General features: G+C 46.2%; 4 protein-coding genes across 4 annotated transcripts; all 4 read left to right on the forward strand.

Moving 5' to 3' along the window:
- The first annotated feature begins 2498 nt into the window (after positions 1-2498).
- Positions 2499-8621, forward strand: LOC4349238 (flavanone 3-dioxygenase 2-like). The gene is made up of 4 exons (XM_015758985.3): positions 2499-3244; positions 3341-3588; positions 7090-7414; positions 7983-8621. Exons 1-4 carry the CDS (start codon positions 3032-3034, stop codon positions 8223-8225), a joined length of 1029 nt encoding a protein of 342 aa, XP_015614471.1. The 5' UTR covers positions 2499-3031; the 3' UTR covers positions 8226-8621.
- Positions 8622-10013: 1392 nt separating this feature from the next.
- LOC4349239 (protein CURVATURE THYLAKOID 1B, chloroplastic) lies at positions 10014-11719 on the forward strand. The gene is made up of 6 exons (XM_015757607.3): positions 10014-10435; positions 10539-10648; positions 10725-10811; positions 10921-10983; positions 11360-11397; positions 11492-11719. The coding sequence occupies exons 1-6, from the start codon at positions 10270-10272 to the stop codon at positions 11544-11546; spliced, it is 519 nt and encodes a 172-aa protein (XP_015613093.1). The 5' UTR covers positions 10014-10269; the 3' UTR covers positions 11547-11719.
- Positions 11720-12095: 376 nt separating this feature from the next.
- Positions 12096-13558, forward strand: LOC136351114 (peroxidase 5-like). Its single transcript, XM_015757606.3, has 3 exons — positions 12096-12437; positions 12505-12693; positions 12797-13558. Exons 1-3 carry the CDS (start codon positions 12216-12218, stop codon positions 13340-13342), a joined length of 957 nt encoding a protein of 318 aa, XP_015613092.1. The 5' UTR covers positions 12096-12215; the 3' UTR covers positions 13343-13558.
- A 2935-nt stretch (positions 13559-16493) lies between these two features.
- LOC4349240 (peroxidase 5) lies at positions 16494-18845 on the forward strand. The gene is made up of 3 exons (XM_015757672.3): positions 16494-17034; positions 17135-17323; positions 18001-18845. Exons 1-3 carry the CDS (start codon positions 16801-16803, stop codon positions 18592-18594), a joined length of 1017 nt encoding a protein of 338 aa, XP_015613158.1. The 5' UTR covers positions 16494-16800; the 3' UTR covers positions 18595-18845.
- Positions 18846-20064: the final 1219 nt, after the last annotated feature.

A 20064-nucleotide genomic window follows, 5' to 3' on the forward strand; every position in this document is an offset into this window, starting at 1 on the left:
TTGATAATATAATGGTTGAGTATCTTTAGGGTGGTCTCTGTTGGTACTATTCTACTACCATTTATTTTTAGCAAATCTTAACTGTTGATTTATGAGTTCTACTAACAGTGAAAATATTCTAGTGCTATTGGTTGAGGTGGTAATATAAGAAGATATGCATGATCAATATGTAAAAAAGGGTGAACAAATCAAGATTACTTTTACCACCAATAGAAACCATTGTAAAGGTGTCTTCATGTGAGAAAGAGGATGAACTGGCTCTATCAGAAGCCGAAGATAATCCCACATGAGGAAAATGTGAGACAGAGGAAACTTCTAAAAAGGAAATGGGGGAAGTTAGTGAGGTCTAGTTGGTCTTGGAGCATCAATTCAATTAAGCTTTAAGACAAATATATTTTCTGCCCCCTTAGTTTTCACATTTTTCTTTCCATGTCATTAAGTTTTGCTCCATCCATATGCCCCTAGGCTTTAATTAATTGCATACACATTTTTCGTTTTCAATCTATGTGGACCATGAGTAGATTGGTAGTTTCTTCTTGAAATTACTATATTATATACTCCCTCTATCCCCTAGTATAAAGGTTTGATATTTCTCTTATACTGTTTGACCATTCGTCTTATTCAAAAATTTTTGGAATTATTATTTATTTTATTTATGACTTACTTTATTATCCAAAGTACTTTAAGCACAAATTTTTACTTTTTATATTTGCACAAATTTTTTGAATAAGACGAGTGATCAAACAGTATAAGCAAAATGTCAAAATCCCTTATATTAGAAGACAGAGGGAGTATGTATGTATATATATCTCACAATTACACTTACAGGCTGAACATAATTATGCATATACAGATACATTCACGGGAGGAACTATACGAAAATTACATATTTTGATATTTACTCTTAGCCTCTGCATGTAGAGCCTATTTTTTTTAAAAAAATAGTTATTACATCGATGCCATTATAAATTTGCCAATTGGGAAAGAAATACCATTATTATTTGTGGTATCGATTGGGTGTCACTGAGCTTTTGTGAAATTAGAACCATGTTATCTCTGTCACGTTTTCTTTCTTCTTTCTTCTTCTCTGGTACGAGTACCATAGAACAACCCAACAGAGAACATGTACATGTGTTATGTGTTTTGAACAAAATACGTAGAGAGGTGAGGGACGTTGGCGTTCAGACTGTACGAGTCCATTTTGGAGAGCCTTGGGCTGGATGGAGGCTACATGAGGGAGTCCCTAAGCGTGTGTCCCTAAGTGGGATGGGTTAGACCTATCCTAGTTTTTTTTGGATGGGATGGTTTCAATTGTCTGTTTGGTTTATAGTATGTAATGGTTATATATTTTTGTTTGGTAGAAGGGATTGAGGTAGGATGGGATAAACAGCTTTGCACTACCGTTAGTGCCATCTAGCTCCCAATAGCTAGGGCACAGCGAGCGGCGAGCGTGGGGGCGGAGGAGCTCATCGGCGCGAGCGGACGAGTGACGGCGGTCACTTGCGGAGGAGAGACGGGTCGTGGACGAGTGACGGTGGTCGCGGAGGCGAGGTGGCTCCCGGATCTGAGAGGAGTGGCGGTCGCTCGCGGAGATGGCAGCGGGCGTGGACGAGCGCTGGCGGATGCGGAGGTGGTGGCGGGTGCGGACGAGCTCACACCGTGTGCTCGTCCTAAGTGGGATGAGCTCGTCTGGCCCTTTTTCCCGGATGGATTGGTCCTAGATCAGAGAGGAATATTTCTCTCCAAGGACCAACCCATCCCACTTACCCCTAAACTAAACACCCCTAAAAGTGGGTTCATCCCATCCCATCCTTCCAATCAAACACTACCTAAGGAGCCAGGAGTAGCACATGGCAGTAAACATTATCCGCGGTGCTCAAAGCCAGAGCTCACTATGGTCTCCCCATGCACACCGACCCCAACACCCTCACCATCCTCCTCATGGATGACCAGGTCGCCCATCTGTAGACCCTCAATAACGGCAAATGGATTGCCGTTAATCTCTGCAGCCCAACACTCTCGTCATCAACATCGGCGACCAGCTCCAGGTGACTATTCCTCTCAGATGAACTTTTAGACCATTTTTGGAATGTAAGATTGAAAAAAACCCATGAACAGAAATAACGCAAAGATAGCAAAGTGAACGTAACTCACATGGTTACATTCTTGCAGTGGAACCCGTCTATCTAAATTTAAATCCTAGATTACTGGGTTTCTTTTTTTAAAAAAATAAGGTAGAGATAAAATGACGATGAGGCAACGACACGGCATGCGCACCTGTGTCCTTGTGGTTGTCTCTGGATTCGCTGTCCAGGGCTGCGCTTGTACACCTACAGTAGATCTGAAACCTTCTCCTCGCCCCACTTTTAGCTGCTCGATCGATCTTCGATCCTGCGAAGAGATCACGGTCCAGTACACTGTAGCCCCTGTACACCCATCAGATCTGGCTTTTTACAAAAACAAACCACAAACCCCAAACCCCAACCGCAGCGTCACCACACACGGCGCACACACACGCGTACGCTACCACCAAAACACTCTGTCGTCCTGCAGAGCTTCGGATTCTGCCTGCGCGCGCGCGCGGTCGAACACACATGGCCGCAGATCGCGTTGTGCAGCCAGGAACAGAGCACCACCACCAGCACCGACACATGCCCAAGGAACGAACAGAACAGAGTATTCTTCTCGCCTTTCTTGCGTGCACTAGCTGATCGATGAGTTTAATTTGGGTGTTTGACGAGAGCGAAGAGTCGAGACAATGATGTCACGGGCGGACGCGGCTGTGACGCACGCAAGCAGCCAACGACTCGAAGGCCTTCACAGTAGTCAACTACTCCTCACCCTCTCGCCACGTCTGCTTCGATCCCTTCTCCTCCTCCTTCCGCTATAAGACCAGCTCGGGGATCGCCTCCCGGTGAGCCATGTCGCCGGACGGTCGCCGCACACGCCACAGTCGTCGTTGCACACACGCGCCGCCGTTGTTGTCGTCCTCTTCTCCTCCGACGTCGTCGTCGCCGTCGCCGTCGTGAACATGGCGGCGGAGGCGGAGCAGCAGCACCAGCTGCTGTCGACGGCCGTGCACGACACGATGCCGGGGAAGTACGTCCGCCCGGAGTCGCAGCGCCCGCGCCTCGACCTCGTCGTCTCCGACGCCCGCATCCCCGTCGTCGACCTCGCCTCCCCCGACCGCGCCGCCGTCGTCTCCGCCGTCGGCGACGCCTGCCGCACCCACGGCTTCTTCCAGGTATCATCATCATCAACACGAATTCCTCTCAACAATCTGCAGAAATTGCAGCTAAGCTGACGACGAGCTGATCAAAATCCCCGCGTGTGATTCCAGGTGGTGAACCATGGCATCGATGCGGCGCTGATCGCGTCGGTCATGGAGGTGGGCCGCGAGTTCTTCCGGCTGCCGGCGGAGGAGAAGGCGAAGCTCTACTCCGACGATCCGGCCAAGAAGATACGGCTGTCGACGAGCTTCAACGTGCGCAAGGAGACGGTGCACAACTGGCGCGATTACCTCCGCCTCCACTGCTATCCTCTCCACCAGTTCGTCCCCGACTGGCCCTCCAATCCGCCCTCCTTCAAGTACAAATTTCTATTTTGTCTCAGCTCTCCTACACATTTAGTTACTGCATTCATGCTTGCCATTCGCCATTCAGTATCGGTTACTGCTAAAACACGTTTGAAATTGACTGCGATTAATTTATTTTTGGACCATTTCTACTCCCTTAGTTCTAAAATATAGGAGTAGCATATAGGAGCAACTTTTAGCGTTAAAAATCTATATCGGAATATAATAAATTATCTGCCTATTTAATTTCACTCATCTCAATCAATCACAACTATCACATATTTAATTTTACTCGTATATTTAAAAGTGTAAAAAAATTTAAAAGTATTTAAAACAGAGCGTCCATTAGCACGTGATTAATTAATTATTTGCTAATTTTTTTAAAAAATAGATCAATATGATTTTTTAAAGCAGCTTTCTTACAGAAAATTTTTAAAAAAGACACACCGTTTAACCGTTTGAAAAACATGCGCACGGAAAATGAAGCAAGGGAGTTGGGAGCTTGGAGTTCCGAACACACTCTACACCATTTCCTTTTGTAGTTGCACGTTAGCAAACATTTTCAAAAGGTAAATGGTTTGCTATCATTTAAAACATGACGCATTAGAGAGGATGAAGCATAAATAAAGGTTTGGCCGGTCTATTACACAGACATAAGATCAATCCTCAAGTCAGTCAGTCTATTCACATATCACAAGTTCACAAATAACAAGATATGCGACAAAGGATATCATCAATCTTGTCAAATTCTACTTGGGAGGTCATGACAGAATGTAGGAATGCAAGCGGGCAACCCACTGCCTGTATAAAAAACTGTCTTATAGTTTATTTACTACTTGCTACTATAAAGTTTGAAAGAAAAAATCAACTACAATTGTAATAACCGGAAGAAAATAAAACACCGCTTGCTCGGGCCCCTTACATCCCTACAATATTGTTAATTGGAAAAAGATTCTGATGGGATTGAAACTATTGTACTGTTCCAGAGCTTAATAAAAGTAACATAGATTTATAATTTCACTGAATTTTACTTTGTAACCATATATAGCAATAGGATCGAATACCACATATATCAAATTGGCAGGATAATTTGAAGTAGGGACCACTAATAGTTGGAAAAGTAAAAGAACAACCTAGGCTCAACCTGGACCGCAACTGCTGGAATTGGCTGGTATTAGAACTGGAATTGGTAGGTGCCATAATTCCAAATTCCAGCCATTTCGGCCGGTACCGAAATGAAATTGATAACATTTGGAAATTGCAATGCTTATCACGCTAGCTTCTAAGCTTCATGCTCCGTGTCACCTTCCACTATGTATTTTTTTTTTTAAGTAAAGTCCATCACCGGTCTCTAAACTTGTACCGTTGTGTCATCCCGGTTACTAAACTCGCAAATCGACCGTTCAGGTCCTCAAACTTGTTCGACTGTGTCATTCTGGTCCCTAAACTTGCAGATCACTCGTTTAGGTCCTCCAACTTGTTCAGTTGTGTCACACCGGTCCCTAAACAGGACGGTCTAGAGACTTTATATCAAAAAAATAATTTATAACTTTTTCATGTGAACTCTAATGAAGACAAACTTTATATCAAAATTGTAGCTCTCGATGCGACCTACAACTTTTTAGTTGGAAAGTTTTTGAATTAAAACTGTTTAGGGTCCCAAAATATTGTTGCATGTTTATAGATTTTGAAATTTTAATTTTAAAATTGCATTTTGGGACAAAAAATGACTTAAAATAAAAAAAAATTCAACTACAAAGTTGTAGACCGTGTCAAGGGCTACAAATTTGATATAATGTTTATCTTCATTAGAGTTCACATTAAAAAGTTATGAATTATTTTTAAATATAAAGTCTTTAGACCGTCCTATTTGACCCAGATGATATTCAAATCCAAGTTTAGGGACCGGGGTGACACAACTAAACAAGTTAGAGGACCTAAACGAGTGATCTGCAAGTTTAGGGACCGGGATGACCCAGTCAAACAAGTTTGAGAACTTGAACGGTTGATTTGCGAGTTTAGGTACCGGAATAATACAGCGGTACAAGTTTAGGGACCGGTAATGAACTTTACTCTTTTTTTTTTCACAAGTCAGAGTGAGCAATTTGCTCTCGAATACATCTACTTTGATAAGGACTGAGATTGGCATGCATAACAACAAAACGATCCTTGATGTTACACGTACGGTGGAGCTTTTCAAGAATGTGCAGTCACTGAATCACCTAGCTAAAACCTAAGAGATATGCTCCCCTTTGCTTCTCTGAACATTTAGCGCGCACAAACGCAGATAGATACCTGAAGCCAAGAAAGAAACAAGAGAAACGAGCCATCAAAGGTGGCAAACAAAACCACGTGATTCAGGAACGTCGTCTCATAGTCTATATCAATTTGATTTTTTTCCCGTAAACACGTAAAAGCTTAAGAGATATACTTGATAGTGCAGTGTCAAAGAGTGTGTGGTTTTAATCTTGTGGTCTCGTGTTCAATCTTTAACACGCTCACAATTTCTTCTTAGAAAATGTTTGGAAGGACGTCCCTCTCCAAATCTTGTTTTCTTTAACACGTACTCCCTCTGTCCTATAAAAAACCAACCTAATACCGGATATGACACATCCTAGTACTACAAATTTGGACATACATATGTCTAGATTCATAGTACTATAATATATCATATCTGGTTCTAGATTCATTTTTTATGGGACCGAGGGAGTAAAAGCTCTCCACGTTAATATATTAGAATAAGAGTTCAGCATCTAGCTAATGACCATATATTCTGCACTGTGCGTGGCCATGGTTCCACCATGTGCGCAGGTAGTTGTTAGTTGCGTGCACCGTGCAAGAAAAACAAGGTAGTTAGTTGCTTGATGCTCTCACAAATGTTTAATGTAATCGCCTAAAGAAATCAGAGCATGCGACACTGACATCGAAGACAATGCCCCGTTGCAATCTCTGGAATTGGAATCAGAATCCAAAGGTTACAGGGGTTGTAACAGCGGCCACATCTTTTGATTAAGAAACCAAGAAGCACATGCATGGCCACATGTGAACAAGTGAGAATATACAAGGATAACCACAACGTGATCAACCACGTGCAGAAATATTTTTTCAAGATAACGTACTACTTGTCCAAAATCTATCCATGTCTGTCTGTACTCTGCAGGCCCATTCAGTTTTCAGTGATGACAGGTGCTGTTCTTGGCTTCTTAACTTGTCCAAACATACCTCACTTCAATACAGAGAATTTTCAATATAATTATTACTTATTCCTTCGTCCCATAAAAAAATAACCTGGTACCGGATATAGATTTGTCTAGATTTATAGTATTAGAATGTATCACATCCGATACTTGGTTGATTTTTTTATGAGACGAGAGAGTATCCCTCAACTCCAAAATATAGTAGTATGACAAAGTAGTACTTGTGGTATCTAATCATAGTATTAGGTTTTTATATTTTAGGACGGATGAAGTACTTAATTGATCAAGCGACTGATCGAATTCGTGATGACATTGCAGGGAGATCATCGGCACGTACTGCACAGAGGTAAGAGAGCTAGGGTTCAGGCTATACGAGGCGATATCGGAGAGCCTTGGACTGGAGGGAGGATACATGAGGGAGACGTTGGGGGAGCAGGAGCAGCACATGGCGGTGAACTACTACCCACAGTGCCCGGAGCCGGAGCTCACCTATGGCCTCCCCGCGCACACCGACCCCAACGCCCTCACCATCCTCCTCATGGACGACCAGGTCGCCGGCCTGCAGGTCCTCAACGACGGCAAGTGGATTGCCGTCAACCCGCAACCCGGTGCTCTCGTCATCAACATTGGCGACCAACTTCAGGTGACCATTCCTCTCAGATCATCTTAGGCCTCTTTTCATATCTAAGATTGCAAAAACACTTAGACAGAAAAAACGTAGCAATAAAGTGACGATTAATAACACAAAAAAGTTTTAGAACTAACATTTCGATGACACATAGGAAGAACACAAGAAATTTTCAAGTCTTAGGAAACATGAGGTAGAACCTCATGATTTATTTCTTCCAAATTTTTCATGGATTGCTCCATTTTATAAGGGCTGTGTTTAGTTCACACCAAAATTAGAAGTTTGGTTGAAATTGGAACGATGTGACGGAAAAGTTGGAAGTTTGTGTGTAGGAAAGTTTTGATGTGATGGAAAAGTTGGAAGTTTGAAGAAAAAGTTTAGAACTAAACACGGCGAAGGTTGAACCCTTTGATCTAGAGGTCTCTGTAAGAAAAATCCTAATATGATGCAAATTCTTCAAATTCCTCCACTTCTCAATTTGTTTCATAAGAGGGCTGAGAATCTTTCAGTAAAGCTGCATGTAGAACGTGTTGATGTCTGAAACTCTGAACTCTGAACATTAAATTGCTGCTGGTTCTGTCAGGCGCTGAGCAACGGGAAGTACAGGAGCGTGTGGCACCGGGCGGTGGTGAACTCCGACAGGGAGAGGATGTCGGTGGCGTCGTTCCTGTGCCCGTGCAACAGCGTGGAGCTCGGCCCGGCCAAGAAGCTCATCACCGACGACTCGCCGGCGGTGTACCGGAACTACACCTACGACGAGTACTACAAGAAGTTCTGGAGCAGGAACCTTGACCAGGAGCACTGCCTCGAGCTGTTCAGGACTTAGCTCATCGCAAGCTCACTCTACGAGTCGACATTAAAACCGTGAGGCGAACACTACACACTGTGACCCTGACCACCTCCGAATTAAGTTTGAGTTCTCTCTTGGATGCCTATTTGCTCTCTGTTAATTGGACACTAAATTCCTCAGCGGCCTCCATTCCTAGCTTCACTTATAAGGAAAAAGAGAGCACAAAGAGATTTCGTTAATAGCCATCATAGGGAAGTGTGGATTGTGTTGAAGGTCCTAATCAGTTGGTTTTTTGTCCCTGGTTTTGGATATTAGGAGGGTCTCTTAGTATCTTTCTTTTTGTGGAACAACTTTCAGTGTCTGTAACTCTGTATTCCTTTTTTTACTTGCAAAGGGAATGGCATCCTTTGTGGTTGTAGAACTCCTTTTCAATATCAGTCTTTATCATACTCTATCGTTTCGCTTATTCCCGGAATAAGCGAAACGACATATTTACAAATGGAAAATAATTTATGAATAAAAACTTTATTTATGTGTTCTTAGCGATCTAAAAGTAAAAGCTAAAAAATAAATTTCGATGAAAAAAGCCTCAAAATTAACTCTAAATTTGAGGTTGAAAATTGAAATTTTGGCTGATAAATATAAGCATAAGTGAAAAGATAAGGCCGTCTGTTCCTACTACGGATCTGCGGGACTCGGCAAATATCACGCCCCCGTCTAACATACCTGTTGCCCACTTCCGATCCTTTTTCCTGCTATGCTTTTGGGGTTTGTGGAATCACATATATGATATGGTCTTCAGACATCTACAACCCTGTCTCCATCGATTACTGCGACGTTGTATTGACGATGCGACCCTATGGGCTGAAAGAATTAAGCGCTCCGATAGGATTGTGGTTCTAGCGTGGAAAAATGTTCTACAACGCCCCTAACTACTCATCTGTAGTGGCTCGCTGCTGGCAATGCCCACGCTCATGTAACCTTGTAACCCCAAGCTTACTACTCCTTTCAATGGAAGATTCAGGTGGGGAACCTCTCCCCTACGGTGATTTCTAAAAAAAAAAAACTCTTTTTTCATGATTCTTGGAAATGGGAAAGCAGTCACGAAGATTTGTTCAGTTGTGTAGGTGGGTTAATTGTGGGGCAGGCCCAAAACGGTACATCTCGGGTGATAGAGCCCATGCATGTCATGGGCCGAACTGGTTCTCCTCCAGAACGGGGGGCCCACCTCGTTTCCCCAGCCCACTCAAACCTGCAGGCCTAGTGAGCTTATGGTGGGCTTTTCAGGAGGCGAAGCAGCCGAGCCCATGAAGCCGAAGCAGAGGGTGAATTGGGCCTGAGATGTCAGCCGCGGTTCATGGGCCTACCGCTGGGAGTGGCCGCATCAGCTTGAGGTCCAGTTTTGGGAGTCTGTGACCAGCTTCCAGAGACCAATAATCTTATAAACTCCCGAGTATATTGAAAATTCTATCGTTGTGGCAACGTCAAATTGACCCATATAAGACACACAACCCTTTATTTTAGAGAAAAAGAAACTTTCTGTGCATACATATCCTCGATTAGGTTTGCTAATTCTACCTCAGGACACATCTATCCATATCCATCAAGCAAATGCAAGTACGTGTGCCCACACTGAACGTTCTTGTGTGGCGTTTGGCCGTTTGCAATGATGTATGTAATGGATTAGAGAGAGGTCATTATCCAAAAAAGAAAAAGGGATTATAGGTGAGGTGACACGTACTCTCCATGGATCAACCATCTCGGAAACAGTTTGGATGATCTGCAATAAAACGGGAGTATAGCATGATCCAAGGCCATACAAATGCCCAAACCTCATCTTATCAGTTTCCCGCCCGCAACGTGTGGTACCCATCCCACCCATCCCCACTTTTATCCAAGCCGCCGGCCTCCGATCCCTCCACCCCCATCGTCCGCCCGTACGCCGTCCGTCCCACTCCCATCTCGCGGCCGCTATTACTACCAGCAGATTGACGACACCGATCGACCGATCGATCGTACTACGTGCAGAGAGCTTAGCTAGCTGCGACGCACGCACGGTTTGTACAAGGTACAGTATAGTATGACACCGACCGTCGCGACCACCACCCCGGCCGCCGCGGCGGCGACGACGGCGGCGGCGGCCGAGGTGAAGCCGGCGAAGCGCTCCGTCGGCCTCGGCCTCCCCGCGCTTCCGCCATTATTGCCCGGCCTCGCCTCCCACGGCCAGCCCCGTGTCGCGTCCTTCTGTGAGTCACCACCGACGACCAGTAGTACAGCTGCTTGCTCACTGCTGATAGTAGGCACAGCGTCGTTGTGCTGATACGTCCGAAGTGGCGTTTTAATTTGCAGGCAAGAGGCTGGCGAGGAACGTGGTGGCCATGGCGGCGGGGGAGGCGCCGGCGGCGCCGCTCGCCGCCAACGCGGAGATCACCGAGTTCATCAACGCCCTCAAACAAGAGGTAGATATACACAAACACACTCTCAGCTGAAATTACGTGTCACCAATCGCTTTGTATATACCATTGTTGCGTGCAGTGGGACAGGATTGAGGACAAGTACGCGGTGACGACGCTGGCGGTCGCTGCGTCGCTCGGGATGTGGAGCGCCGGCGGAGTTGTATCGGTCGGCACTCAAAAACATGCTCACACTTGCATTTCTTTCTTTCTTTCTTAATTGTGAATTGTGTAGGTATACAGTGATTAACTTGGGTTTTTGCTTGATTGCCTTGCAGGCAATTGACAGGCTTCCTATCGTTCCTGGTCTCATGGAAGCTGTTGGCATTGGCTACAGCGGGGTAAGAACTACTCCCTCCATCCCCTAATACAAGAGATTTTGATATTTTGTTTGTATTGTTTGACCACTCGTTTTATTCAAAAAATTTGTACAAATATAAAAAAAAAACAAAAGGTTATATTTAAAGTACTTTGGATAATAAATCTAAATTTTTTTTAATAAGATGAATGGTCAAACAGTAAAAGCAAAATGTAAAAATCGGACGGAGGGAGTAAGATACACGTCAGAGCAAAAAACTTTGTTTCTAGAAGTATGATTACTGCTGCATTATACCAACTGCTTTGGGAACTGTTCAAGTCTGAATTTTCTTACTTAGTTCATTGCTGTCATTTTTCCGTCGAGTTCCATCTCTTGATAATATGTTGCTTCTGATGCAGTGGTTTGCATACCGGAACCTGCTGTTCAAGCCTGACAGGTACGTCATCAAGCACAACTATTTTATCCAACCTGCAAAGTGCAAAGGCTTGACAGATGTGAGTCCTAACTCAAACTATTGTGTTGAATTGCAGGGAAGCTTTCTTTGCAAAGGTTAGGGAGGTCTACGAGGATATAATCAGCGGTTAACAGAGATACTACTTATATACAACTTCAGTTCAAGGGAGGCTGCTACTGGATTAATTATCTGTACTGTATCACAGCATAGCATCTAATTTAATTGCTCTTACTCAATGTATGTCTATATAAGTTGGACATTACTGCTAAATAACATTTTTCAGAATGTTTACTCAGAGTTGAAATTCTTTGTCAATTGTCCTTTTTTTTTTTCTGTCAAGCTAGTAGCATATCTCTTTCTCTTTTTTTTTAGAGAGAGGGAGAGGGACAGAGCCATAGCCATGGGCATGTTACTCTGTTCCATCATGATTGGACCAAAGAAATGCAGATTCAAACACTCAACAATTTACACGGAAGCACGTCCAAACCGACAGAGAGTTAGCGTCACTAATCAATTTTATTATCATTCGCGGCCAGTTCACAGTTACACAATCTCACGTCGGATTCAAGGACAAAGTTGCCACTATTTCCTCTTGACTTAATCGACCTCGCTCCCATTAACTTACACATGATTAGTCAAATCACGCATATATACGTGCTCGCCTCAAATGCAAACATGATCGATCACCTCGCATATATATATATACCGCTCGAGCTGTTCGTCGTTGCACCAGCCAGCGGCGAGAAAATCACATTTGCATTCGCATCAATCAATCACAAGCTACCTAGCCGAGCGCGGTGATGGCGATGAAGAGGGGAGCCACGGCCGCGCTGTGGCTGGTCGCCGCCGTCGCCGGCATGCTCCTGCACGCCGACGCGCAGACGCTCGTGTACAAGTACTACGCCCAGAAGTGCCCCGCCGCCGAGTCCATCGTGTTCGACGAGGTCCAGAAGGCGTGGAACGCCGACCGGAGCATGCCGGCCAGCCTCCTCCGCCTCCACTTCCACGACTGCTTCGTCAACGTAAGCTAAGCTAGCAATGGCGTCCCCGGTCGTCGCCGAGTTGATGTAACGCCGGTTTGATTTTCAGGGTTGCGACGGGTCGGTGTTGCTGGAGGCGAGCGACGGGCAGGCGGAGAAGAACGCGCAGCCGAACCTGAGCCTGCGAGGCTACGACGTCGTCGACAGGGTGAAGGCGAGGTTGGAGGCGACGTGCAAGCAGACGGTGTCGTGCGCCGACATCCTCGCCTACGCCGCCCGCGACAGCGTCAGGGTCATGGTGAGAGAGCACGTCGTCCACACGCCGACATCCTCGCCTACTCACGCAGCTCAGTTGTAATCACATTCTTTCTCATCGCCGGCTGGCATTTGATGGCGTGCAGACCGGCGGCTACAAGTACGAGGTGCCCGGCGGGAGGCCGGACGGGACGGTGTCGCGGGCGAGCATGACCGGCGACCTCCCGCCGCCGAAGCAGCGGAACGTGGACCAGCTGGCGCGGTACTTCACCAGCAAGGGCCTGACCGTGGACGACATGGTGGTGCTCTCCGGCGCGCACACGCTCGGCGTCGCCAGGTGCGGCACGTTCGGGTACAGGCTGACGAGCGACGGCGACAAGGGCATGGACGCCGCGTTCCGGAACGCGCTGAGGAAGCAGTGCAACTACAAGTCCAACAACGTCGCCGCCCTCGACGCCGGCAGCGAGTACGGCTTCGACACCAGCTACTACGCCAACGTGCTCGCCAACCGCACCGTGCTCGAGTCCGACGCCGCGCTCAACTCGCCCAGGACCTTGGCGAGGGTCACCCAGCTCAGGGGCAACCAGGCGCTGTTCACGAGCAGCTTCGCCGCCGCCATGGTCAAGATGGGCGGCCTCCGCGGCGGCTACGCCGGCAAGGTCCGCGACAACTGCCGGCGGGTCAGGACATGATCGCGATGAGCGAATTTGCACGCAAGATCGAGCGCGGCACGATCGACGGATTGAATTCATTGCTTCATCCATGACTTTCTCCTCGATTAATCTTCTTCTCTCGGTTTCAGCTTGTATTTGTTTGTTCACCTTTTACTGGCTCACCGCCACCATTTTGTTCAGATTCAACAATATTTTTTGTACACATAACTTCTTGATTGACTGTTCTTTTCTTTATTCTGGATTTTTGTTTTCACTTTTCCCAAGTACTTAAATAGCGTGATTCGTGCAAAAATTTTCTTGAAATATTTTTTAAAATAACATAGTAGTTAGTTTATTCGTTTATACCCTTAAACATATCACATAAATTAAATTGTCCATCAATTTCAACTATCTCAAACAGGGATATAAACATTGGCCCATATTATTCCATTTACAGGATATATTCGATTCACTCCTAAAGTTCAGATTATGTTGACTCTAGTCAAACTGCTTCAAACAGGATGCAGTTTGCACAAACGGGCACGGCCCATCAGATAAGAGCAGGCCATAACTCACGAGGGCCCATCAGATAGATACAGCCCAACAGGGTATGGGCCGTGGTCAGCCCAGCCGCCCCGGCAGTTCACACGCCGGATCAGAGTCCCTCGGCGGCCGGGCCAACGGCGAAGCGCGCCCAGTTCGCGGCGGCGGAAAGCCGGCAAGTTCATGACCTCGCCGCCGCCGGCGTGGCCCCCATTCTGACCCAAATGTGAACAAACATGCATCTCGTGGTCGCAACCCCGGATACGCCTTTGCACAAGCCGGCAAAACCAACGCGCATTTGGCGCTTTTGTCATGTGCTAAGAGCCTAATAATCTCGTAAAAGCGTTTCTTGATAGCTTGATGATCATGTTCTCTGAACCAGAAAGTTCAGGCAAGCTGCTGCTCTGCTCTAAAGGAAAATGGCTGGCCTGGCTAGCTAGCTCACAGTTTTTATCAAAGGCATCGATCGCTAGCTGTACTGCAGAAGAAGATTACGGGGACCCATGGAACAGCAAGGCTGCAACCTGCAGGAGAGGCAGTTTTGCAGAAGCCGTTCATACTGTCTTTGGATTCAGCATTCTTGACAACCTGAACACTGTTACATGTTCAGTGTACATGTAACAGTGAGCTGCCTTCTTCGGTTTGTTCTTTACTCCTTGTCTTATCAGCCACACCTAAAATTTAAATTTTAAATCTTAATTTTAAAATTAATTTTGATTTTTTATCGTAGTTTATATTTTACGTTGGCTTTAAAGTTACTAATAAGACATATATAAAAGTATTTCTATAAAATATTTTTAGTCGGTTATGATCAGCTCTATGCGAAACGATGTGAGGGTTAGACAACGAAAATACGTGTGACTACTGCTTTCTGTATATTCAGTAGATATTAAATTAGTACATGATAACCAACCATAGGACATCAGGACATTTCTTCTGTAGGCATTCAGTTGTTAAACGGATGTACAGTATATTTTATCGGATTGGCTCCCGATCCAAACTGTATTATAAAGATTGATTCCTTACCCTGAGGTCAAAATTCTGACCGGCAAGAGTCGTTTAACATCGAAGAATCTTGTCAGGACATGAGCTCTACCAAACACGATCGCAGCATGTGCATCGCAGTCGCTACTCTCATTCAGTCACTTACTCACAGTCTCACACCAGTGGCCTGAATCAGTAGCAGATTAGCCGTTGCAAGGTGGCTCTGTACATGTTCTTGCTGAAAATATAACTCCACTTGACTGAATCATAGCCTTATCTTCCGGACCTGCATGTGTAGATCTCACTAGTTTTTTCACACATCAAATCTGAAGTATGAACTCGTGAGTCATGAGTCTAATGACCCTCTTAGCATACGGAGAAACTAATACTACTGCTGTTCTGTAATAACGAATTAGTGAAGAGTCTCCTCTGTCTCCAACCAACCAAACTGGATGCTTTGATGCTACGTTGTTAATTCCAATCAACATTTTGATATGGAAACACAGATTAGAAAGGAGGTGCTTTCTAATTAACTAGCAAGCAAACGTCGATGAAACCGAGCATGCAGTGAGCCAATCATTTGATCCTTGCTGGATTCTTTCTAGCTGGGAAGCATTTGCCACTACTCTACAGTATACATTACTGCCTGGAACTTAATTGGCTGTCAGGAATCAAGTTTTCTATTCCATTGGGTACGTATCTGATTCTCCCAATTGCCTCTCCTTGCAGATTACAGACATATACTGCCATTGAAATGGGACTAAAGGCACAGATTGGACCATCCTATACTGCAATTGTATAGAGGATTTGTTAATTTGGACCCCCAAATGCAACATAACGACACCCCAGCGTTAGCCCCAGGAAATAATTTATCATTTCATCAGAAGAACAAGATTATCCAGCAGCTCACAAAAAAGGCTCACCAAACTGTAAAGGAGACCATAAACATTTATTCAGAATTCAGTCCTAGCAGAAAGCCAAACATTCACTACTGATGCTTCAGCTGTAACTACACGATGTCATAGCCAACATCCAATGCTGTCAATGTAGCAACACAGGAAACACAATATTCCTCACATGAACAAGGGGAAAGTCTATTTGTTCCTTTGAGGGGACGTGCGAGATGATTCTAATTAATCTCCAGGATGGACGTCCACCCATTTCTTGCATGTAAACTAAATGGTTATAAAAAAATTCAAAAAAAATGGCAAGATAGATTAATATATAATATATCACTCTACACATATGTAATTTTAAATTCTACTTCTACAAGTTGTAATAAAAATAACAAATTAAACTCTATCTAATATATGCAATTATTAGTCAAATTTATTATTTTTGTTATAATTTATAGAAGTTGAATTTGAACTTGTATGTTTGTGGAATGATATATTACATATTAAGTCGGAGTGCTTGCCCCCTCTCTCTCTGTTTTTTTTTTTGGTCATGTGACATAGAGTGTCACCGGAACACCACAAATGGCAGCTTCGATCCGTCGTTGTGTGCTCAAGATGTACTACTGCATGCTGCGGATAAAAACAGGGGAGTACTCCTTCTACCTACACAGATCGATCGATGAATCGATCTCGCTCGCTTTCCATGGCCCCCAATCATGTTACAAAAAGAAAGGCCCCCAATTGGCAGCAGAACCACAACTTTTCACTACCAACCTATCCCCTCTGCACATGGACGGCATCTGTCACACACTGATCATCATCACTCTCTCCCCCCAGCTCAATCAATATTCCACTAATTAAACCCTCCATTGATGATTTTCTATATAACTCACTCGCGGCCACTCTTCCATTGTCGCCTTACTTAACCAAGAAGCATAGCCATAGCTAGTGATCGATGTGTCCGTCCATTCCTGTATAAAAAAGATAGGCGTTGTAGCGAGCACTATCACTAAGCCGTATATAAAGAGAGCAGTTTAGTACTAAAGTGAGTGTGCTAGTGTGAGCTTAGTGGCAATGGCGATGAGAGGCGGTGGTGCGACGATGCTGTCGTGGTACTTGCAGGTGGCGGCGGTGAGCTTGCTGGCGATGGCGACGGGGCTGGAGGCGCAGCTGCGGGTGGGGTTCTACGACAACTCGTGCCCGGCGGCGGAGATCATCGTGCAGCAGGAGGTGAGCAAGGCGGTGTCGGCCAACCCGGGCCTCGCCGCCGGCCTCGTCCGCCTCCACTTCCACGACTGCTTCGTCAGGGTCAGTAGTGCCAATCCACCATTCTTGCTCGATATATCGATCAGCTGCATGCGAGAGTGGCTGGATGTGATGTGGTTGTGGATGATTTTTGGATGTGCAGGGGTGCGATGCGTCGGTGCTGATCGACTCGACGAAGGGGAACCAGGCGGAGAAGGACGCCGGGCCGAACACCAGCCTGCGTGGGTTCGAGGTGGTCGACCGCATCAAGGCCCGCGTCGAGCAGGCTTGCTTCGGCGTCGTCTCCTGTGCCGACATCCTCGCCTTCGCCGCCCGCGACAGCGTCGCCCTGGTACGTAATTAGAGAAATTTTACAGTACATAAGAGATATTTAAATTTTTAATGCAAATTCTCTTAACTCTTAGTACCGAAGGTATCAATTTTTTTAATAGAAAATACGATATCTATTGGTATTTTCTCAAGCACTATAAAATCTCTTAGATGTAACTACACACTCTCACACACTATCGCACTTGTCAATTACTCGTACCCATTGCCGTTGCTTCAGTCTTACATCTGCCAGCTTTTGCAACTAGACATGATCATATATTCATATGGGTTTTGCAACGTAAAGCTTAATCTAGATATAGCGCACGTACGATTTGGGAGGGAAAAAAAAAGCTAATCTTGAGTGATTCTGATCTATATATGCATGTCATGTCCCCAACTTTTCTGCACACGTTGGCACGTTGCCTTCACCACATGATGCTGGCATGCTGCACGGGGCGGAGCTAGTATAGCTAGGGGGTGCCCAGGAACTCGGTTTAAAATTTTTTTTACTTATAGTTTATCTATTTTCACCATATATATACCCCGTCAGTTTAAACTTAGGTATCAGTATTAAGCTAAATTTGATTCAAACCAGAGTAAAGCAAGCGAGTGGAACCCCCTCATTTTGTTCTAGCTGCACCTGCATTATTACAGAAAAAAAGGGAGATTGATGCTGAAGTTTGTTTGTGTGGCGCGCAGACCGGCGGGAACGCGTACCAGGTGCCGGCGGGGCGGCGGGACGGGAGCGTGTCGCGGTCGTCGGACACCGGCGGCAACCTGCCGCCGCCGACGGCGAGCGTGAGCCAGCTGACGCAGATGTTCGCGGCGAAGGGGCTGAGCCAGCGGGAGATGGTGGCGCTGTCCGGGGCGCACACCATCGGCGCGTCGCACTGCAGCTCGTTCAGCAGCCGCCTGTACCGGGCGGGCACGACGGCCGGCGGCGCCGGCGGCGGGCAGGACCCGACCATGGACCCGGCGTACGTGGCGCAGCTGGCACAGCAGTGCCCGCAGAGCGGCGGCGCCGCCGGCGGCGGCGCGCTCGTGCCCATGGACGCCGTCACCCCCAACGCCTTCGACGAGGGCTTCTTCAAGGGCGTCATGAACAACCGCGGCCTGCTCTCCTCCGACCAGGCGCTGCTCGGCGACAAGAACACCGCCGTCCAGGTGGTCGCCTACGCCAACGACGCCTCCACCTTCCAGAGCGACTTCGCCGCCGCCATGGTCAAGATGGGCGCCGTCGGCGTGCTCACCGGCAGCAGCGGCAAGGTCAGGGCAAACTGCAGGGTCGCCTGATGCAAATCGGTAAGCCATAGCTTAGCTCGCCGTGACAACGTGACGTATCATGTATGTAACGTGCATTTTGTGTGTGCGTGTGTGTGTATGGTTGGTTGGTTGTGCATCAAGAGCTAGAGCTCTCTATTCTTTGGCTGATGATCTGTATTAATTCTTTGTGACTGTGTGTGTCTTTTGAGAGAACTGTAAGTTGTAACTAGCCATGTGTGCCAAATGGTGCTTAATAATTAAAAAAAAGAGAAGCTAATTAATTGTTGATTCTGCAATAAAATTAAGGTTGGATGTGGCTGCAGCGCTTTGGGCATCCTTATTGAGATGGCTTGAAAAGCCCCAGTCAAGCAGACCGTTTCTAACATGTTCGAGGCATCCACCTTCTTCGTGCCAGGGGACTGAGAGTCAATGCTCTTCTGGACTGACCAATGGATTGATGGCCGCTCAGTGGCTTCCTTGGCTCCTGATCTCCTCTTCGCCATGCCCCAGCGCCTCCGAGGTTCACGCACGGTCGCTTCTGGCCTGGCGAACAATTCCTAGGTTTCCAACATCCGCGACGCACTAACTGTTTCGGCCATCTCCCAGTTTCTTCTTATTTGGGACGCAGTGTTTCACGTCCAGCTCTCGCCGGGTGTCGAGGATCGTCTTGTTTGGCGTTGGAAGATGACCAGCGCTACTCAGCGCGTTCGGCGTACCAGATGTGCTTTTATGGCCAGCACTTCTTTGCTTGTGCTGATCTTTTCTGGCATGTGAAGAGTCCTGCTAAATGCAAGTTCTTCCTCTGGTTTGCATTTCAACGACGCTGCTGGATGGCCAATCTCCTCTAGAAGCGCGGCATTGATAGTCACTTGGTCTGCCCCTTTTGCACTCAAGAGCTTGAGACGGGGCGAACCACATCCTCTTCGATTGCGTGTTCGCTTGGTAGGTCTGGCTCCGTGTGTTGTTGTCTCTTGGTTGGGTTGCCCTCTCTCCCTCCCTTGGTAGCTGCCTCTAGGATTGATGGCATTCGTCTAGGGCATGCTTGCCTGAGCATCTCCGTCCTAGCTTCGATTCTCTAATCCTCCTGGTCTCCTGGCAACTGTGGAAGGAACGGAACTCCAGGGTTTTTGACTCTGTGTTATCTTTGGTCTCAGAGGTCCTACAGTCCATCCTTTCAGAGGGCCATCTTTGGTCGTTAGTTGGCATTGCTAATTTTGGGGTTTTCGGAGAGTAGTGGACTATGTCCCCTTCACACTGTTTGGAGTCGTAGTATCGAGTTTTTTTTCCCTTGGTCTTTTGTTTCCCTCCTCTCTTGGTATAAGTCGGTCTAGCTTAATGCGTTGTGTAACAAATATTTTTTTCTTCTAATATATTAACATGCAATTCTTTTGCGCATTCGAGAAAAAAATAATAATCAACCTTGACATGGCTGCTACTCGACTTCCAGGTTAGGCAAGTTGGAGGATAATGGTCCAATGGCCTTAAGTAGAAACCTCAATT

The sequence above is a fragment of the Oryza sativa genome, chromosome 10 (genome assembly GCF_034140825.1).
Source record: "Oryza sativa Japonica Group chromosome 10, ASM3414082v1".
Taxonomy (NCBI): domain Eukaryota; kingdom Viridiplantae; phylum Streptophyta; class Magnoliopsida; order Poales; family Poaceae; genus Oryza; species Oryza sativa.

What these genes read in the sequence shown, in the direction of transcription:
- LOC4349238 (XM_015758985.3), top strand. Translation starts at nt 3,032, where the DNA reads ATGGCGGCGGAGGCGGAGCAGCAGCACCAGCTGCTGTCGACGGCCGTG. An exon ending in GCACCCACGGCTTCTTCCAG is followed by an intron (nt 3,245 to 3,340) that starts GTATCATCATCA and finishes GTGTGATTCCAG; the next exon opens with GTGGTGAACCATGGCATCGA. An exon ending in ACATTGGCGACCAACTTCAG is followed by an intron (nt 7,415 to 7,982) that starts GTGACCATTCCT and finishes TGGTTCTGTCAG; the next exon opens with GCGCTGAGCAACGGGAAGTA.
- LOC4349239 (XM_015757607.3), top strand. Translation starts at nt 10,270, where the DNA reads ATGACACCGACCGTCGCGACCACCACCCCGGCCGCCGCGGCGGCGACG. An exon ending in GCCCCGTGTCGCGTCCTTCT is followed by an intron (nt 10,436 to 10,538) that starts GTGAGTCACCAC and finishes TTTAATTTGCAG; the next exon opens with GCAAGAGGCTGGCGAGGAAC. An exon ending in TCAACGCCCTCAAACAAGAG is followed by an intron (nt 10,649 to 10,724) that starts GTAGATATACAC and finishes TGTTGCGTGCAG; the next exon opens with TGGGACAGGATTGAGGACAA.
- LOC136351114 (XM_015757606.3), top strand. Translation starts at nt 12,216, where the DNA reads ATGGCGATGAAGAGGGGAGCCACGGCCGCGCTGTGGCTGGTCGCCGCC. An exon ending in TCCACGACTGCTTCGTCAAC is followed by an intron (nt 12,438 to 12,504) that starts GTAAGCTAAGCT and finishes TTTGATTTTCAG; the next exon opens with GGTTGCGACGGGTCGGTGTT. An exon ending in GCGACAGCGTCAGGGTCATG is followed by an intron (nt 12,694 to 12,796) that starts GTGAGAGAGCAC and finishes GATGGCGTGCAG; the next exon opens with ACCGGCGGCTACAAGTACGA.
- LOC4349240 (XM_015757672.3), top strand. Translation starts at nt 16,801, where the DNA reads ATGGCGATGAGAGGCGGTGGTGCGACGATGCTGTCGTGGTACTTGCAG. An exon ending in TCCACGACTGCTTCGTCAGG is followed by an intron (nt 17,035 to 17,134) that starts GTCAGTAGTGCC and finishes TTGGATGTGCAG; the next exon opens with GGGTGCGATGCGTCGGTGCT. An exon ending in CCCGCGACAGCGTCGCCCTG is followed by an intron (nt 17,324 to 18,000) that starts GTACGTAATTAG and finishes TGTGGCGCGCAG; the next exon opens with ACCGGCGGGAACGCGTACCA.